Below are 20,387 nucleotides of genomic sequence, written 5' to 3'. Positions count from 1 at the left end.
CACCTTACATTTGAATGTAGCTGCCACACTGGTAAATGACCCTCTCAGACCACTACATTTTTGATGAACCCACTCAGCGCACATTGTACATTGAATTGAGTTCACTCCGACACCCTTCCTGCACACAGCACACGGCCACTTCCCAGTTCTTTCCACCTCACCACATGCTTTACCACGTGAGTGAAGGAGGAGCGCCATCTGGATTGCCTCACATACATGGCGCTGTGGATAGCGACTGCGCGCCATTGTTGGAGCAGTTCCCACGCGAGTGGTTTCAGGCCACCTTGAACCGCCATTTCAGTGCCGGCACTATACAAAAGGCCATTATTTCTTTTCTTTTACTTTCGTTTCCCCTTGTTTGTAGACGAGTGAGTGGAGACGTCTCAATTAGGAATTTTCGTTTTTACCTCACCTCTCATGGTTACTTGCATTTATTTTCATTAAATCATTATTTGTCGAATTTTACTTTCATTGTATTGTGGATTTTGCTGTCCCGTCTTTGTGTTTGTGGGTTCCGATTAACCCTTCCATGTGTTACCGATCAGGTAAGACTTCGAACCTTCCCGTGCCTGTCACTACCGCCAAGGTGGGTATACACCTACATACATACATACATACATACATGCATATTTATATACATATATAAAATCAAAAGAAACATCAAATCTTTAGAAGGACACTCATTGAAATCCTCCACGCAAAAATGAAAAATATTTGAACACAGAGGTAAAGTTCAGCTATCTTTACAAAACACATGTCAATAAACAAGAGGTTGCCTCAATCACAAAAAAGCATGAACATCACAAGGGGTGGTGCAACAAAAGTCACAGCACTGCAACACAAAGGCACACACCTGAATACAGTCAAAACAAAATGACACAGGAATGGACACAACACTCCTAACAGTCAAGGACAGAATGACAGCAGTCCTCAATATTGTGTGTGTCCTCCCTGAGCTGTGATGCAGGCTGTACACCTCCGACGCATGCTCTGTACCAGGCGTCTGATGCGGTCCTGGGGGAAGTCTATCCCACTCCTCCTGCAAGCCTTGAATGAGCATTTGCCGATTGACAGCCATTGATCTCCTCGATGCAAGACGTCGACCAAGCTCATCCCATAAATGCTCAATGGGATTGATGTCAGGGGAATAAGGCATCCAAGGCATCACTTCAACACCCTGTTCCTGGAGGAAGTTGGTGGTCAGGCGAGCAGCATGGGGTCGAGCGTCGTCCTGCTGGAAAACCACGATATCAGGATGAGCCTGGAGAAATGGCAGCAGACGAGGTCTCAAAACGTCAATGACACAACGCTGACTAGTGAGATTGCCTTCGATGACGACCAGAGGTGTCCTGAAACGGGTGTAAATGCCAGTCCATACCATCACACTGGGTCCTCCCAAACAATTGATCTGGCGAATACAGCATGATACAAATCTTTCCCCACCTCTGCACCATACCCGTTGATGCCCATCAGCAGCATGGAGGCAAAATCTGGACTCATCACTGAACAAGACTGCACTCCACTGTTGCTGTGTCCAGCGGCGAACAACACCACTGACGCCGCCAGCAGAGTCATCACAAGGGCACAGGAGGGGTGTGACGCCCCGCCCCGAGGGGTGATGATTGGTCGGTACCATGGAGCGATGAGATAGCACTCGCTGATTGGAGCGTGCGCAGACGTCATGATGGAACGTTCGAGACCGAGGGTAAAAAGGACATGTCCCAGCATTTTTCCCTCTCTTGCTTCGTAGATGTGGTCGCAAGCGGTCACAGTTCGTGCTCTCTCTCTTACGCTAGGTCCTCGTTGTGTGCAGTAGCATTTCAGGCTCGCTCTTGGTGGTGGCATTCGCACGCTCGCTCTGTTCATACTGCGTGGAGGGGATCCTTTCCCCGATTCGTTAGTGCTGGCTTTGTGATGGCTGTGTGCACCTCAGAGACCTCGGTGCTATGTGGAGCGTGGGACGAGGACGGATCGAGGGCCTGTTCGCTTCACATTCGGCGGCTGGGGTGAACGCAGCTGCGCGCCAGGGCCTGTTTCTCGCGCAAGGACCAGGTATCCGTGCCACGCCGACGGGGTTGGGGGACCGCTTGAGGAGACTGCAGAGTGCAGGCAAATGCACCACACAAACACATTTTTACTTTCGTTCTTTTATATCTCCCTTGTCTGTTTTACGAGTCCATGTGGGGCACCCCAAATAGGAATTTTAGTACTGAACATTTCTTGTTCCCTGGCATTATTTTTATTAAATCCTTTATGTGTTGAACTTTCATTCCTTGGGTCAGACCGTGCAGGTAAGCGCCCGCTGCCCTCCACCCCCTCGCGTATTAACACCGCCAGAGGTTGGGTGAACGCCTCGGAGGTAAGCTCGATCGGTCATTCGTCTGAGGCCAGTCTTTATCGGCACGGACACGACAACGGACACGACAACACACACACACAACACACACACAACACACACACAACACACAACACACACACAACACACACACACACACACACACACACACACACACACACACACACACACACACACACACACACACACACAGTCGGACCCCGGTATTTGCGGGTTCTGTGTATTCGCAGTTGATAAATTGCAACCTGCTTCTCTATTCGCGGCCCTATGTCCCGTGTATTTGCGGTTTTTCACGGGCGCAAAAAATAAAAAAATAAAAAATAAAAGATCACGAGCCGCGAACATGACAGTTATAAAATCCATCTTTCACCAGCCACGCACAAAGCAGCTGGACATATGGAAGAAAACATCTACGAGCAATGAGCATGATCTGCTTCTACAATTGCGGTGCTGTGCTTCACGTTTTCACTGCTTTTGCTGACAAGTGAGCTTCGTGGAATATCCCGCCATTCACACTGTGAATTAATTGCTCCACGTGATATCCTACCGTTCAAACGGTAAACATTGCTTCGTGGGATTAGGAATGCGGTTAATGAAGAAAGGAGCACGAAGTTGGTTTCCAAGTTAAACATAAAAGTTGAACTATGGATTGATTTTTCACCAGCTCACCACCAGCATACAGGAAAATGGAGAGCAATCTGGTTCTTTATTTATTCATTTACTGGTTTCGCTCGGAAGATTAAAATGTCAGGGTCACCAAACAAAGCACAAAATAGGGTTTGGCTAAAGGTGTTCAAATTTAGCTGAAATAAATTTCAGCGATTATAATCAAACTGGATAAAGAAAAAAAGAAATTTGAGCACTGCCTCCCTAAATTTAGCTGAAATAAATTAATAAAAATATTTATTTTCTCCTCTACAATATACAACCCTCCCTCTTTTCTACCCCAAATTCATGCCTTGAATTTATTTTCCTTTAACAGGTTGTTTTTTTAATACGAGTTGGCCTGTTTGGTATTCTCACATGAAGGCATAGCTGATGATACTGGGATGCCAGGATTCCATTGTTGATTTTTACATTGTCTAATAAATATGCATGAAATGTATGTAAAAGTGCATGCGCATATCTTGATGTCCTTGGCTTATCATAAAATGTGTGTACAAGTGTCTCGATTAGCTTTAGTCATTTTAGGCAAATCCTATCGATTAAATATAAAAAAAACATTTCTATTCAGTTTAGGTTAAAGTGCGAAAATGCAAGAAATGCTAAATAACGCTCATACAATGTTGTGCATTTGGATTCTAGATTTAAGAGGTGGTCAGACTTTGAGGTAGATCAATAAACCAGGAAAACTGGACTGACATACGTTGGCACGGTTGATAGTGGGAGACCACCAGAGGGTGAAGCGTCGGTTTGGGATTTGATTGAGACCCGAGCGCTGTGCATTTGTGAGCTTCTTATACTTCATCGATTCCTCAAAGCCACTTGCCTTCTCCCTGTACAGACATGGTAATGAAAAGCATGAAAGTTTTGAATAGAGCCAAGCAATTATCAAACAAATCAAAAGCAGTGATTAAATTAAAGAGACATTTATGAGCATGAAATATCCACTTTTAACAGTCTGAGAGATGATGGAAATGGAATGCCTGCTCACCAGAAAAGTCCTTCCCAAGTGGGAAAGTAAGTGCCCTTGAAAAGTGTGTGCTCTAGAATGCCCTCAACACCGCCTAGTGCCTGAATCATGTCTGTGCGGTAGTTGTTCAGGTTCCATAGCTTTCCGTCATGTCGCTGATGGGTCCACCAGAAAGGGTTTTGCTTGAGCACCTGCATCATTCAATTAGGAGTAAAACAATGCAATTCTTTTTAACGCAGGATTAAAATAATACAAGATGGTGATGTACTTTGTATTAGAACGAAATTACCATGATGCTTTACTCCTATAAATCAAACAATTAGGGAATGTAGGGATAGACAGACCACCAGAGAGAGAGAGAGAGAGAGAGAGAGAGAGAGAGAGAGCGGGAAATGGCAGATATAGACAAACAGCCAGAGATCGAGAGAAATAGACACACAGAGCGAGAGAGATGGACAGACATATAAGATAGATATATAGCAAGATAGACAGATACTGTTATAAAGGCACTACCTGGTATTGTTTAAAGTCCGTGCGTACACGCCAGCCCTTGTCATAGGCTAAAGTGTGCCTGTCTTTCTGGAAAAGGGTGTTGATGCGTGGAATGCCACGATCCCAAGAATCCTCCAGATCTTCCAAGGTTAAGCGCCTGTGGATCGAGGAAATATAACAACCTAAATAACAGAAGCACCAAAGTTTTTGTCTGTGGCCGTGTCTCAAAGGAATTAAGTGCGACTAGCAAACCTGTTCTGGGCAAGTGCTTCCTGCCGTTTAAGTGCGTACTCAGCCCAGACACGTTGCGAGTCAATGAACTCGCTCTCCCAGGGCTGGATGTAGCGATACAAGTTTGGAATGAGCTGATCCTCCTCGTGGCTCATGCCGGAGCGGAAATGGGTGATGCCTACGTCGGTCTGCTTCGACCACCTATATAACGACGTACAGCAAGCACAAAGCACACGGCAAAATAAGTTCTGAAACGCATCATGCCCAAACAAAACACAACAGCAGAAACATCCACCAAGATGAACAACGAGGCTGTATGGTAGTATTGCATTGAAGGTAAGAGGAATATTATCGTTTTCAACTATCGATGAAGCAATGATAAAGATATATAAAAGGCATGTTGAGATGTAAAAAAAAAGAAAAGCCCCCACCCAAAAAAACCACAAAAACCCAGTAAAACACACCAACTTAAAACATCGAGCAAGTAATAGTGAGCAATTCCAACCCACCTCCACCTTCCCATAAAATAATTGTAATCGTGCAGCTTATAAATAAATCATCAGTCAGGTGACAGTGATATTAAAGCCAAAAATGCCATTTCATAATTACAAAATCTCAATAACTACATCATGTTGTTGCAGGGATGCGGTAGCTGTTAAAGGGGACAACGTAGTCTAGTTATGTCAATATTAAATGTTCAGTACAAGACGGACGGTATTTGTGCATAAGCATCACGACGTGTCGAGGTATAGAGACAGATTTGTGATCCCTCCATTATGTAATGCGTCTGAATCCCATTATCCCTTGTTAGGCCTTCAAAAAATATATATTTTCCTCAGTTATCTGTCCTTTAAATGTTTATTTTAAGGTGCACACGAGCCTTGGAGTGCGAGGCATTCTCGAGGCACCCGGCGGTAAACCATAACATTGGTTCGTCAGGATTGGGATTGGTCCAAATCCAGTGCCCGTAACAATATCAACATGTCTTTCAAGCCAAAAATGGTAAAATACTCGTGGACAAACCGTAGATCCGATTGAGGGATGAGCACGTGTCCCATCGACAGCATGCCTAGTCCACCCAACTCTTTCGGTGTGTAAAACACCACGGGAGGGAAACGACTGGGCATCTTGGAGTTGAGGCCGATCTTGATTCGGGTCTGAATCTTGTTCTCACACTTAACCAGCAGGTCCAGCAGTTCCTGTGTGTTCACCACTGCTTCACGGAAGTAGGTCATCAGACCAATGAGTGCAGTGTTCCACTTATTGACAATCTGTACACGGAAGCAACAAGGATATTGAGAAATGATGAAGCAAAAACAGACCACTCACCATTGACAAAAAAAGAAAAAGGAAAACCGACAACAATAAGTTTAACAAACAGTTATACACCCCTGTACCTTAGTAAAGGTTGTGGAGCCTGAAGCCATAAGGATTTGCCGCACACGGTTATGGAAGCGTTGCATGGACTCATCGTCAACGCGCAGGAAACACTGAGCTGTACGTTCCTTCGTGACCTGCACGGATTAAAATTGCATGTCAATAAAAACAGCAGGATTCGTTTTCTATACAAGAGCAAGGATCATAACATGGAAAAGTGATAGTGTAAATAAATAGGTTCATTGGCTTTAAAGAATTGCATTCTGGGTGTTCTCCAGATCCGACACCAAATAATTAAACCTCTTTCCAAATATTAAGAAACATCTGCACGAGAAGCACTTGCGAACTTCTCAAGGAGGTAGTGGAATATCTGGAGAGGTTAAAGGATAAGTACATAGTTGCAAGTAAACAAATAGTTGCAGGAACGACATGAAAAATGCATCGACGGAGAGTGATGAAAATGAAATATATAGAGTGGTTTTGTATTGGTCTACAGTAACATTTGGAACTCCCCTCATAACGAAATACTCATGATGAATGCACCTCATTCTGCAGGTTCCAGACACCATCACGATGAGTGAACTCTTCGTAGGAAGTGCGACATTTTGGCAGGATGCGGCACTCAAATCCACACATGTTGAAAAGCAGATTGGGATTATCCTTGCTGTATACCGAAACAAAACTGTTCTCCCATTGCACGGTTGTCACAGAGCGGGGCAGCCGATTCTTGATGTCCCAGAACACAGCCCGTCCCCTGAATGCAAAAAAGAAAACAACCAATCAAACAATGGCAACACAGCCCAACATCGCGAAAATACATTGATGAGCCTTTGGGTAACGGATCAACAACAAACTCGAGCAATGCGACTGTCGCCAATATGCCTCCGCATAGTCCCTGCCCATGATAATGGGTAGATGCCCTCGTTCACTGTCGTAAAAATTAACAAGTTTGATTTAAGTCAATTCAGCTGTTTTCAAGCATCACATTTTCACCAGCCATGACAGGTTTTACATCGATCAATGAAGCAGTTTCAGAGAAGGGAGTTTTTTAAATATTGGCTTTCAAGCTAATATGGCTGCCATACCACATGACATATGACCTGAAAAAATGTACACTCTGTATATGTATGGGTAGGGGATCACATTTGTGAAGTTTCTTGTTGATCGGATAAGGTTCATTTTCCTATCCAGGATGGCTGCCAAACCACATGACCTACAACATCATCATTTTCAAACTATATGCAACAATGGTGTTAGATGATATTTGTAAAATTTTGCACCGATAGGGGAGGCGGTTTCAGAGATATAATTATTTAATATTTTCCTTCAATCCGATATGGCTGCCAAACCATGTGACCAATGATGTTTTCGTGATAATCTTTTAATCACCATGCCTAGTCAATGACACACGTAAAGTTTTGAGTCAATCAATTTGGTGGTTTGGGAGAAGATGTTTTAGGGTTTTAGGTTAAATCCAATATGGCTGCCAATCAATGTGACCAATGATGTCATAAATTTAATATTTCAATACAAATGTGGTCATACATCATGTGCATGCAATTTCAGATTTTGAGGATAAGTAATTTGATTAAAACATTTTTGGCTGGTATACCACTTCCCCTATGATGTCATCATTATCATGCTTTTGTTCCCCATTGGGAGTACTTGACAATGTGCCATGTTTCCAATTTTTCCATTCAGCGGTTTCAGACAAATAATTTTTTTCTTATTTATATTTAATCCAAGATGGCTGCCATTCCACGTGACCTATGACGTCACAATTATCATAAAAACATTCTGCATGGGTGTCACTCCCACACTGAAAGTTTTGCCTCAATTGGACTTGTGGTTGCTGAGAAAAATGAGGTTTAGCCCGTACAGACGGACGGACAATCCGAAGAAAACATAATGCCTCAGGCCACCTTTAGGGGCAGAGGCATAAAAATGACCTCATCCCTGTGAAAATGACATCTTCACAACGAAGCACGGTGCTTTTAATGATACATTTATTTTTGATAATGAGGCATTACAACTTGCATTACATTACAACTTTTAGTTTATGAAAATGTTCGATAACAAGTGAACAAGAAAACAAGTTTTAGGGCTGCACACTTTTTTCTGTTTTTTAAAGTTTTAAACCTTTTTTTATTTTTATTTTTTAATTAAATTTTGATCGATGAAAATGTACCAGAAAAGAGGACCGTGGGCCAAATTTCAGCTCTCTTGGACGTATAGAACCTAGAAAACGAATGGCTCAAATATTTGAAATGGGACAAACAAATAAAGTTCAGATTACGTTAAATAAAAGTGTGTCAAAAGTTATGGCTTTTAAAGGTTTACGATTTCACTCGACAGCAGCTTTTGAGAATATGTATTTTGTACACATTTTATGGGGTGGCCATCTTTTTCCCGTGCCATCCATATATATATATATGAAGTACTACTTTACTACATGATTAAATAATCAAATCAATCAACTTATGCAAATATTTCCGGACATTCTTGAAGTGATGAAACCCCCCCCCCCCCCCCCTTGTTTTCTGTACGAATGCCCATCTCATCATCGTTTTAAAAAGCCAAACTTTCGAAGTAGTAGGTCGTCAAAGCTTACAGGTTGACATCATGCTTCATGAGACGCATGCGTGCATCACGTGGCCAGCACTTCTTGTTGTTATACCCAACTATGTTCTCATTGTTGGGGTCAGGGTGCTCAGTCAAGTAGCGCTGAATCAGATCCCTTGCCTCTTCGGCCGTGAATCTGGTGACCAAAAAAGGATATCAGTGAATGCACAAAAGGAGGAAATCAGGAAACTTGTACAACTACTGCAAAGCATAGACCAGTGGTATTCAAGCTATGTGATCATAAAAAGGTAAGGCAATTAACATCTTTGGATGTAGATCGATTTGAAATATAAAGATTTGTGCAGATAACATGTGATCAAACCTACTTTGAAACGGTGTCATGTCAACGACTTTCTTCAAGATGAAATTTAACTGCCAATTGTATTAAACATGGCAAAACATTACATTGACCACCACCTTTGAAAATATAGAGAAACCAGAAAATCTAATTTGACGCGAATGCGTCGAGGGATATGCTTCCGCCTACATTAGATGTCAACCTAATGTTACTTTTTCTCTCAATTAAATTAAAGGTCACACAAGGGAGCGGAGGGGTGAGGAAAAGAGGGAGAAAAGTAAAAGAGAGAGAACATCACATTCTTCAAATTCAAGTTATGGTCTCCGTAAGGATTCTCAAAGGGTGCATGACCTTTGACCCATTGCACATACAATTTAATCTGTTAATGTTCCACTTTTTATTAAAATCTATACTTGTGCCAGGTTTGGTTGAAATCCCTTTAGTATTTCACAAGCTAATGCGTTACAAATATTTACAATTAAAGGTCGTGACCTTTGAGCTTTTGCGGCCAAATTATGACAAAGTAAGGCCAAGGCAGAGACCTGAAGAAAATGTGGATTTTGTCAATGTATCGGCAGAACAGGCGGATTGGATGAGTGATCTCGGTGGCAACATCTTGGAACGAGAGGAAATCGTTCGGCATTTGTGGTGGTCCGGCCATCTCGCTGGCACGATGTAGGCCCAGCACAAGAAGATCCAGAACAAGGCCATAATATTGCACCACAAAAGAAGCAAACTGCAAGCCCCGGATGATGCCATACGAGTTGGTGTGGTTCATATCCTGCACAAAAAATGAGGTTCCATTAGACCACCATATCATTAACAGTAAGTAAGAGCATATCCAGTCATTATGAAATCAGCTTTCCTTGCATTGTCAACTCAGAGTTAACCCTCAGAATTACTGTATGGTAAACCAATACAAGTGTGCCTTGGCTTCACATGCCTCGAAAAACCGACCCAACAAATACATGTAATCTATACTTGGTGCCGAAATGAAGTCGTTTCTCTTCTCCAAAAGTCTGATCATCTAATCGCCATTTCGGATTATGTTCCGATCCCAACTCTGGATACGTTACACCTCAACAAAACCCCAAAAAAGGAAGAAAGGAATATCTTCGGACATGTGCAGAGCTTTTTTTTGGAAAAGTTTGATTTCCTGATTTGCTTCCCAAACATTCTACCTGTGGCATTCAATGTTCTTTCCATGGAGGACTAGTGGACTTTCTTCAAGCTTGCAAACAGTCGTCTGCATTGGGAGATGCCAGCAAGAGCTACACATTGTACCAAAGCCAGGGTGTTTGGTTAAGTGTTGTTTTTGGTCAAAATCAATGCAGTTTCCATATTCCTGGGGAAATCCTTTGTCCTTTTCTTCAAATTTTGCAAATTCCACATTTTACACATTATAGCGCCTGGTCGTGAAGAAACCCAGCACCAGAACCAATATTCAACAATTACAAAGAAAATAATCATTGGCCTTTGTAAGTGACTAACTGACACTCAATGGCCATTCAGATCATCAGCTGGTAAACATTGCATCAACAATGCTTCGACCCTTTACTTCTACAATCTCTCTGAGCATGAAATCCACAACCGAAGTTGTGTCCAAAGGTCATCCAATCAGATATGGAAAGAGAGAGAGACAGACACACAGAGAAAAGTGCCTTTCCAAATTTAAAAAAAGAACACTCCTGGTTAAGGTTGTGACCATGTACGTGTACACAGAAAACCATTTTTTTAATGTTTCCAAAAAAAAAAAATCCGTAAACGTCTGAAATCTGTAAACTTAGGTTCGGTTGCTAATCTATACTAGAAAAGGAGTCAGCCTCTAAATCCAGTCTCCATCCATCCAACAACCCTGGTGTTGGGCTAGCGGCTAGGGTGCCGGCTTAGGATCCAAGGATCCTGGGTTCGAATCCCGGTCGATCGCTGAATTAACGCCAGGGGGGTTGACTCAGCCTGTCATCCTTCCGAGGTCGGCTAATTGAGTACCAGTTCACTGGTAATTCCCTGTTTGTCGTTAAAGGCGGCAAAAAGGGTTGGCGTCAGGAAGGGCATCCGGCCGTAAAACATTGCTTCAAAAAGGGGACCGAAAAACAACAACAACCACGGTTCCCGAAAAAGGCCAACCCCCGCTTTGCAGGGAAAAATGGCCTCTAAAGGTGGTTTTTTAAAAATTTTTATCCATCCATCAGTTCAGGACGGGATTTATTCCGCCAGCCTATCAGATCAGTTCTCTCCCGTCCTGGGTGGGGTGAAGAGATGCGGGCCTTGCAAATATATAAAGTAAGTACACCCCATGTAAAGTTTTGACTTTTTCAACATATTTCAACATACAGCTATTTGATCTTCATGTCAACAATATTGACAGATAAAGGTGATATAATACAACAAATATCATGAAACATTCACATTTTGTAGTCCATTGTATAATTTAAATAAACATAAATGCAAATTTCACATGTGGAAAAAGTAAGTGCACCCCTACATTTATCACTACTTCAAATACGTAAAATTAGAATCAGGTGCACCAGCTCAGGTGCAAAAAAAATTTTTGTATACTGAATCGAGGCTCGTGAAAGAGCTAACATTTATTTCACAAACAAATCAACCAGACAAACAAGATATATAAAAAGAGGGAGCGGAAGACAAGATGGGGAGAGAAGGGGAAGCACACAAACATAACATTTGAGAGCAGGGAGATGTGTGGGAGGGAGAGGGCTTGGGGGGAGGAGGCGTGGGAAGGGGGGGGGGGGGGAGGGTGGGAGAAGTATAAAACACAAATGATTAGAACATCGTTAGAGAGGATCTTGGAGGAACCGGTCTTATTTAAACCTCAGACATTTAGTTTGGTTTGCTCTTTGTTGTTGAAGTGTGTGGCGTCACCATGCCTAGATCAAAAGAGCTCTCTGGTGAGGACTTCAGAAAGAAGGTTATAGATGCCTACGAGTCTGGGAAGGGATTTAAAAAAGATCTCCAAACAACTTGAAATCAATCATTCGACTGTCCAGAAGATCATCTACAAGTGGAGAAGATTCCAAACAACTGCCAACTTGTTCAAGCCAGGCCACCCCAGCAAGTTCAGCCCGAGAGCAGACCGCAAGATGATGAAAGAAGTCTCGAAGAACCCCAGAATGTCATCACAGGACATACAGGTAGCTCTTGCCACTGTTGATGTCAAAGTGCACAAGTCTACCATTAGAAAGAGGCTGCACAAATTTGATCTACATGGGAGGTGTGCCAGGAGGAAACCTTTGCTGTCCAGAAAGAACATCAGGGCAAGACTAAAGTTTGCCAATGAACACCGAGGCAAATACCAGCACTTCTGGAACAATGTGCTTTGGACAGACGAATCAAAGGTAGAGCTATTTGGCCACAGTACCAGAAGACATGTTTGGCGAAAACCAAAGACAGCATTTGACCACAAGAACCTGATACCAACTGTAAAGCATGGTGGTGGAAATATTATGGTTTGGGGCAGCTTTGCTGCATCAGGGCCTGGGCAGCTCACAATCATATAATCCACTATGAATTCTTCATTGTACCAGAGGGTGCTTGAGGATAATGTGAGGCCATCTGTCGGAAAGTTGAAGCTCAACCGAAGGTGGACCTTGCAACATGACAATGACCCTAAACATACCAGTAAATCCACCAAGGAATGGATGAAAAAGAAATAAATGGAGGGTTCTGGAATGGCCAAGTCAAAGCCCGGAACTAAATCCCATCGAGATGTTGTGGGGGGATTTGAAACGAGCTGTGCATGCAAGAAACCCCTCAAACATCGCACAGCTGAAAGAATTCTGCATCGAGGAGTGGGCAAAAATTTCTCCCAGTCCATGTCAGAGACTGGTAGACAGTTATAAGAAACGCCTACTTGAGGTTGTTTCTGCCAAAGGGGGCAATACCACCTATTAGAGCCAAGGGTGTACTTACTTTTTCCACATGCGAAATTTGCATTTATGTTTATTTAAATTATACAATGGACTACAAAATGTAAATGTTTCATGATATTTGTTATATTATATCACCTTTATCTATCAATATTGTTGAAATGAAGATCAAATAGCTGTATGTTGAAATATGTTGAAAAAGTCAAAACTTTACATGGGGTGTACTTACTTTTTCACATGACTGTATACATATATGTATTGGTGTCTGCATTCATTAGCTATTGCTATTAAGTTACTTTGACCTGAATCGAAAATTCATGCCTTTTACATAACGACTGAAGGACAAACAGCCGCTGGTCGGACAGCTTTCAGACCGAACCCACATTTGTCGCTAGATTCCACCCACCACAGCACCCAGACAAAATAATATGGCCGCCTCGTGTTTCACAAGCAGGGCAATGCATTAATATGGCCGCTGTCCATCAGATGGATGGTAAGGTGAGTGTGTCCAATCTGCTAACGTTAGCTGGTGGACTTTAAAGACTCCACTGTGCCGTTCACATTCCACAAGATAAGGTGAGTTATGCCGGCATCCCGAACAAATTCCACATTCCAGCCATATCTGCTGGGAAGATAACGGCAAGGCATCTGGCAAAACACCTGCCGAAGAACTGCTTCAGCAGCAACGATGCTCTGTGATGATGATGACGATGATCTGATCCTGATTTCCCCTAATGTAGAACATTTTGTTGTCGCTCTTGTACATTTCTCGACAGATGTCAGCTTTTACACAGCTACTGATCCAATGCTCCCAAGCATATTCAATGACGTTAATGTCAGGACACATAATAACAACAAAACATTTTGCAGTATGTAACACATTGACTGCAGAATGATGGTGACACATACCACATGTGTAGAAGAGGCTCAGTGGACTGCAGATACTTTTCCTGGGCAACTACCGATTCCTGACATGAAAGCCATACAACGTCTGGGAATATATGGAGCAGGAGATGCGGAAGAGCCAAGCTGATTCGATTCCCTAACAGCTTGAAGTATGTAGTGTGTCCAAACAGTATCCGACCTTTATTTTTCGTGCGTAAAAAAAAAAGAAGCTAGGGAGGCGTTGATTGGTGCACGTATGTAGGCGATCCTAATGCACACGCGTGAATTTTTTCCCACCTGCAGAAGCTGTCATTCGACGGCAGACCGCCGATGAGTGAGGACATGTAAGTGAGCGCCGTCGGATTTTCGTTTTTGACAAAATGACGGAAAAACTTGAACAACGCTACTGCATCAAATTTTGTGTTTTTTGGCCTCGGGGATGTTGGATGCTTCCATTGTGATGACTGCAACTTGGTTTCTGGGTCGTACCCATAAACCCAGGACTCATCGCCAGTGATCACTGTGTTGAGGAAGCTGGGATCGCTGTTCACAGTCTCCAGCATGTCCTGTGCGATCTCCAAACGGAGTTGCTTCTGCTCAATCGTTAGCAGCTTTGGTACGAACTTCGCTGAGATTCTCCTGAAGCCCAAATCCTCCTTCATAATGGAATGAACGGTGTTGAATCTTGCGGATCGTTTCCACTTGGGAATCGCCAAGCTTTACACAAAATTTGATGCAGTAGCGTTGTTCAAGTTTTTCCGTCATTTTGTCAAAAACGAAAATCCGACGGCGCTCACTTACATGTCCTCACTCATCGGCGGTCTGCCGTCGAATGACAGCTTCTGCAGGTGGGAAAAAATTCACGCATGTGCATTAGGATCGCCTACATACATGCACCAATCAACGCCTCCCTAGCTTCTTTTTTTTTTACGCACGAAAAATAAAGGTCGGATACTTTTTGAACACAGTAGTACTTCAACAAAAGTTGAGAATTGAAAATTCTGGACTTGCTAGTCGGTAGAACCGACGTTTCGGTGAGAATCCACTCACTTTGGTCATACTCATAGCCAACCGATGCGACGCACTCATCCCACCACGCAATCTGTCAAAAATCACGATTTTATTTTCTCATGTCATAAACTTACAGGATCCCTTCACTACAGTTGCACTTGGAGAAGTTTGACATTTCAGTGCCATATTATATTTAAGGGTACATTATGCATCGAGCTAAATAACGTTGAGTTGAAGAAATCTCCTGGGCACAACAAGCTCACTCGACCGCACCGCTATGCAGACCGAAAAAAGCGCGGGTGGTAGAAAATGGCAGAATAAGTCACCTCTGCGCAGAACGTGGTCAGAGCGCCACATTTAAACCCGCGTATAATCATGTTTCATGCACGTTCAAGAAATAAGCGTAGCATTTATTCCCACGTGTATAGACAAATCCGCGTTGGACGAGGGTTTACTGTACTCGTATCACAGATTATTTATCGAAAGTTTCTATATAAGCAAAGCTGTTCATAAATATACAAGGCACAATATATGAATAAAAATATTTTAAAAAACCACCTTTAGAGGCCATTTTTCCCCACAAAGCGGGGGTTGGCCTTTTTCGGGAACCGTGGTTGTTGTTGTTTTTCGGTCCCCTTTTTGAAGCAATGTTTTACGGCCGGATGCCCTTCCTGACGCCAACCCTTTTTGCCGCCTTTAACGACAAACAGGGAATTACCAGTGAACTGGTACTCAATTAGCCGACCTCGGAAGGATGACAGGCTGAGTCAACCCCCCTGGCGTTAATTCAGCGATCTACTGGGATTCGAGCCCAGGATCCTAGGATCCTAAGCCGGCACCCTAGCCGCTAGCCCAACACCAGGGTTGGCACAACACCAGGGCAACACCAGGCACAATATATGAATGAGGACAAAAAAAGCCAAAAGCAACAACTAATGGAAGTGTTTCATCACAAAAAGGTTGTTAACGAAATGCTGACAAAGAGAGGTCAGAGAAAGTGGAAAAGTGATGTGAAGAAGGGCCTGCCTTGTAGTTGATGACGACGTTGTTCTTGGCAGTCATGTAGTCAGCGATATTGTGATCCACAATAAGACGGAGCAGTCGATTGAGCAGCGTCAAATCAATCTTCTCATACATCTTTTCGAAGTGAGATTCCAGCATGACGTTGCACTCACCCTCGATGGTGTCCCAGACATCCTGCAAATTGTTTATACCTGCAAATACATTTGAAAACACCAACTTGAAGCACTCACATGCAACATTCTCGAAAAGAAGAATGATAAGCATAGAATTTCCAGAAACAAGCATGAAATGTTTATTAGCTCTATGTCCCTGACAACGTCAGAAAACAAACCTTGGCACCACTTGTAGACCAACAAGGGTGGTGGTTCAGAGTCTGAAGGCTTGATCCATGGTGGGAAGAGGCGGCGTTTGTCAGCTTCAAACCACAAGTACTGATCGAGATAAGCGTCAGTAATCTTCTCGAGTGGCTCCACATCATACACAGGAACGAGATGAGAGTAAAGATCCATGAACTCAATACCAACCTGGAGAAAAGTGCAAAAGGTATCATGTGAGAAGGGGTCGGGATGGTCCATGCATCATTTGGAGGGCAAAGCCATGACCAGGAGGAAGTCACAGTGAAACTTCACCCCAAGCAAGCGCCACCCTCTTGATCAGGGGGCTAATCCAAGCCAGTTGGTGGAACAGTACAATTTGTTGATGTTGGTTGGAAAAAGGGTAATATACGACAAATATGAGAATCAACAAACAAAATGAAGCTGTCTTCCCAAAAGGACCATCTGGGGAACCCTCCATTATACTTTCATCACAATTTTCTTGCAAAAGTTCAATCATTCAAGCTTTTGCACTTCACTAATCAGCCATGATTTATTTTGGGCAATCTACACTTCAAAGTTGTCCTCCAAAGCCCGTTGCCGACTGGGCATCCTCCGTCGTGCAAAGTCCTTCCTTGGCACACCTGAACGTTTATTCAGCTCTTCATCCACAGCTTCATCCACAGCTAGATTCTTCATCCACAGCTCGATGGAATACTGCTCTCCCCTCTGGACTGACTGCCCTGCCTCATACCTTGCTCAGCTTGATGCAGTGGAAGCCAAGGCCTTTAAGATCACAAGGATCTCCCTCGATGAAGCTGAATCTACGGACCTATCACTGTCACATCGCAGATAGGCCAATTGTCTCTCTGTCTTCTATTACCTACTTTATTGTGTTGCACGTCTGCTCTTTCTATGCTCTATCCACACCCCCACCTCCGAGGGTATATTCATGGCCCTCCCAAAGACGAACTTCTTCCAAGCTTCCAGCTTTTCCTTCCCTCGAGATTACTTATCCACCCCGCATGTCCTCCCCATATAGCCCTCTTTTCTTCCCCCACATCTCTTATCCCTCAAAGTCTCGCTCTATTTTGTCACCAATACTTACTGTTGGTGTATCCTCACCCTCCCCCCTCCTCTTCCCCTCTTTCTACTGGTCCTTTTGTTAACTCAACTGGACTATGTCCAGCTGAGTTTTTGTCAACACTCAGTATCCGTCGTCCGTCTGTCTGTCTGTCTGCTGTCTGTCGTCTGTAAACAATTCGACGTCTACACTCTAAAAGTCACAAATATTGATTAAATTTGATGAAACTTGTTATGCAGAATCTTTAAGACATAAACTAGTTTGGGATTGCATTTGGGCGTTGCACGCCCAAAAATGGGCGCGGCAGGGCGGCCATATTGAAAAATCAATTTTTGTCATATATTTTTAGCACATATAAACTATATAGTTTGTGGTTCTATTATGCATATTCTAACCATATTGATATAGACCAGTTGAGTTCAGGTTCCCTGGAACCTCTCTAGTTCTATTATGTCCTAGTTCGTTCTCTATTCTAGCTCTTCCATGAGCCTCAACATTGTATTAAACAAAAAGAAAAAGTGATGATGGTAAGTAAGCCTGGATTTTGAGAGTTTAACCAGAAGGGAGGTGCTGGTTAGGGTCAAGATCTGAGAAAGCAGAGGGAGCTCAACCACAGAAGAGGCAGTAATAAAGAAAACAGAGGCCAACATGGCTGCACTGCAAGAGCAAGAGGCCTTGTGCTTCGGCCTCATCACGGGAGATTCCAATAATGTTGGAAGCTTTTGTTTTCACAGATTACTTAAGAGAAAGAAATCTCCATTCAAGTTTCCACATTTTTTTGTGTTACAATATTGTATGCATGACCGAATGAGACTTCACAACTGACCTCCTTGAAAGCTCTCTGGGTGAGCAAATGACGTTTGATGCGCGATAACGCCTCATGAGGGTTGTCATACGCCTGTTCAATGAGACCCAACTCTTCACGTTGTGATTGGTTCAAGCGCGATTTTACACTGCCAAAAACATGCATAGAAACAAATATGCACATCGACACTGGCAAAGAGCATGCACAAACAGGATTTGAAGGCAATATCATGAATTGCCACAAAAGGTAAATTACACATTTTTCATCCCATGAAGCTGACAAACTGGATGGAGAAATACAAAAAATATCTAAATATTTCAGGACAGGTTTGCCCAAAAATCAAGGAATTTAACAACTGGCATTTGAAACCCTTACCTGTAGGCCTCCTTGAGACGCTCCAATGCAAGGATGAGCAGCTTGGTATCATGCTTGTAGGACAGTGGTGGAAAAGGTATGGGTGAGAACCTCCGGCTCTCCAGCCAATGCACGGTGGTTGTGTAGATAGCCACAGCCTCTTCAGCAGTGATGTATGGGCCGTCCTACACAAAATAAATATCCAAACAAATTTATGAATGAGTAACAAACTGGAGATTCTGAGGTCCCACAAAGGCAACCCCGATGCAAGAGGTTTGCCATTCCTCTAAATTCCAGGTGAAGTAATAAAACAGTTCTACATCCGAGCATCGTCCGCCTAATGGTGACAAACTCTGATATACACGTCAAACAAGGATCAACTTCACAACCATTCATCCCAACTCTGTTCCTAATCTGTGGGAATTTCAAGTGTGCATTCATGCAAGCTTTGTTATTACCTCCACCACCTAAGGTGGACGGATGTTATGTTTTCACTCCTGTCTGTCTGTCTGGCTGTGAACAGGATATCTCAAAGTTGGGAAAGGATTCATATGAAATATGGTGGAGAGGTTGGGTATGTGAGAGGACAAAATGATAAGATTTTGGTGAAGGTTCGAATCCAGAAACCATAATTTTTTAAGTGATTCTTCACCATTGAAAAAAAAAAAAAAAACCTTTAGAGGCCATTTTTCCCCACAAAGCGGGGGTTGGCCTTTTTCGGGCACCGTGGTTGTTGTTGTTTTTGTTGGTCCCCTTTTTGAAGCAATGTTTTACGGCCGGATGCCCTTCCTGCCGCCAACCCTTTTTGTCGCCTTTTACGACAAGCAGGGAATTACCAGTGAACTGGTACTCAATTAGCCGACCTCGGAAGGATGACAGGCTGAGTCAACCCCCCTGGTGTTAATTCAGCGATCGACCGGGATTCGAACCCAGGATCCTAGGATCCTAAGCTGGCACCCTAGCCGCTAGCCCAACACCAGCTGTTTTAAAGACCTGGAGGGAGGAGTGGGATTGAAGAGAGTGAGAGAGTTTGTTCCAGAGGCAGGAGAAAAGAGGAATGAAAGCGTGAAGGTGAACAGAGAAATTGATTTTGGCAATTTCACCAGAAGAGGGTTGCTGGCAGATCTTGTGCATCCTGAAGGAATATTTGGGGGACAATTCTTCACCATTGAGAGATAGGCCAAAAACGATATATAACATGATGTCTCAAAAAGTTATGGACAGGTTGGGTATGTGATAAGGAAGAAATGATTCAATTTTGCTGAATATCCGGATTCGGATTTGACATTGAAAATTTTATTTTAAAGTGATTCTTCACCTTTGAGAGATGGGGCCAAAAACGATATACAGCAGGACATTTAAAAAAATTTGTGAACAAGTTCTGACAAAACTTGGTGGATGAGTTGGTTAAGTGACAAGAGCAAGCCGATGAGATTTTGGTTCAGGTCCGAATCCAGATCTGGCCTATCAGTGGGATACAAAAAGTACACTGTTCAGCCTGGCGGAGGTATGCGCTCTACTGAGTCCCGTTATAGTTGAAAGAATGGATTTACTGAAGCAAAGAGTGTGGCAAAAATATCGTTATGAAAAGAAAGGACAAAATTTCATTATTCATTCAACAAAATATAACAAATCCTACAATCACAGAGGAAAACAAAAAGTGAATGTACCTTCAGGTAGTTGTGCTGGCGCTCCTGTTCAGCCTTCAGGTACAGACGGGTGAGACGACCGAGGTTTTTCTTGCACACAGTCTTGTCTACGGTGGCCCCTCTGCGAATTCTTTCACGGTTATAGTGTGCCGCATTTGTCCACCAGTCGGCCTTTGCTTTCACATAGCGAAGGATCATGCTTTCAATGGGTGTAGGCAGCCCAGGCACCTGTATTGAATGGTCCAAAGGCAGAGCGCACTCAAACCACCATTAAAATGACGTTCATTTAAAAATAAAAATAAGAACAATATTTATTATTTTATACAAATTGAAGGATCCAGTCTCGGGGAAGAGCTAAACGGCATT

General features: G+C 43.1%; 1 protein-coding gene across 1 annotated transcript in view; it reads right to left on the bottom strand.

The window, feature by feature from the left end:
- PRPF8 (pre-mRNA processing factor 8) overlaps window positions 1-20,387 on the bottom strand; it is a gene marked incomplete at its 3' end in the record, with an annotated part of 37,507 nt that overhangs the window by 2,927 nt on the left and 14,193 nt on the right. The window contains 14 exon segments of the mRNA XM_078769417.1: window positions 3,723-3,852; window positions 4,011-4,180; window positions 4,503-4,638; window positions 4,734-4,913; window positions 5,736-5,983; window positions 6,110-6,226; window positions 6,633-6,843; window positions 8,701-8,847; window positions 9,552-9,790; window positions 15,819-16,006; window positions 16,147-16,339; window positions 18,040-18,166; window positions 18,394-18,557; window positions 20,043-20,249. Coding sequence (XP_078625543.1) covers window positions 3,723-3,852; window positions 4,011-4,180; window positions 4,503-4,638; window positions 4,734-4,913; window positions 5,736-5,983; window positions 6,110-6,226; window positions 6,633-6,843; window positions 8,701-8,847; window positions 9,552-9,790; window positions 15,819-16,006; window positions 16,147-16,339; window positions 18,040-18,166; window positions 18,394-18,557; window positions 20,043-20,249 — 2,457 coding nt within the window.

Source organism: Myxine glutinosa, unplaced genomic scaffold (assembly GCF_964187855.1).
Source record: "Myxine glutinosa unplaced genomic scaffold, kmMyxGlut1.1 SCAFFOLD_2449, whole genome shotgun sequence".
NCBI classification, from domain to species: Eukaryota; Metazoa; Chordata; class Myxini; order Myxiniformes; family Myxinidae; genus Myxine; species Myxine glutinosa.
This window is presented reverse-complemented; position numbering and strand designations above follow the sequence as displayed.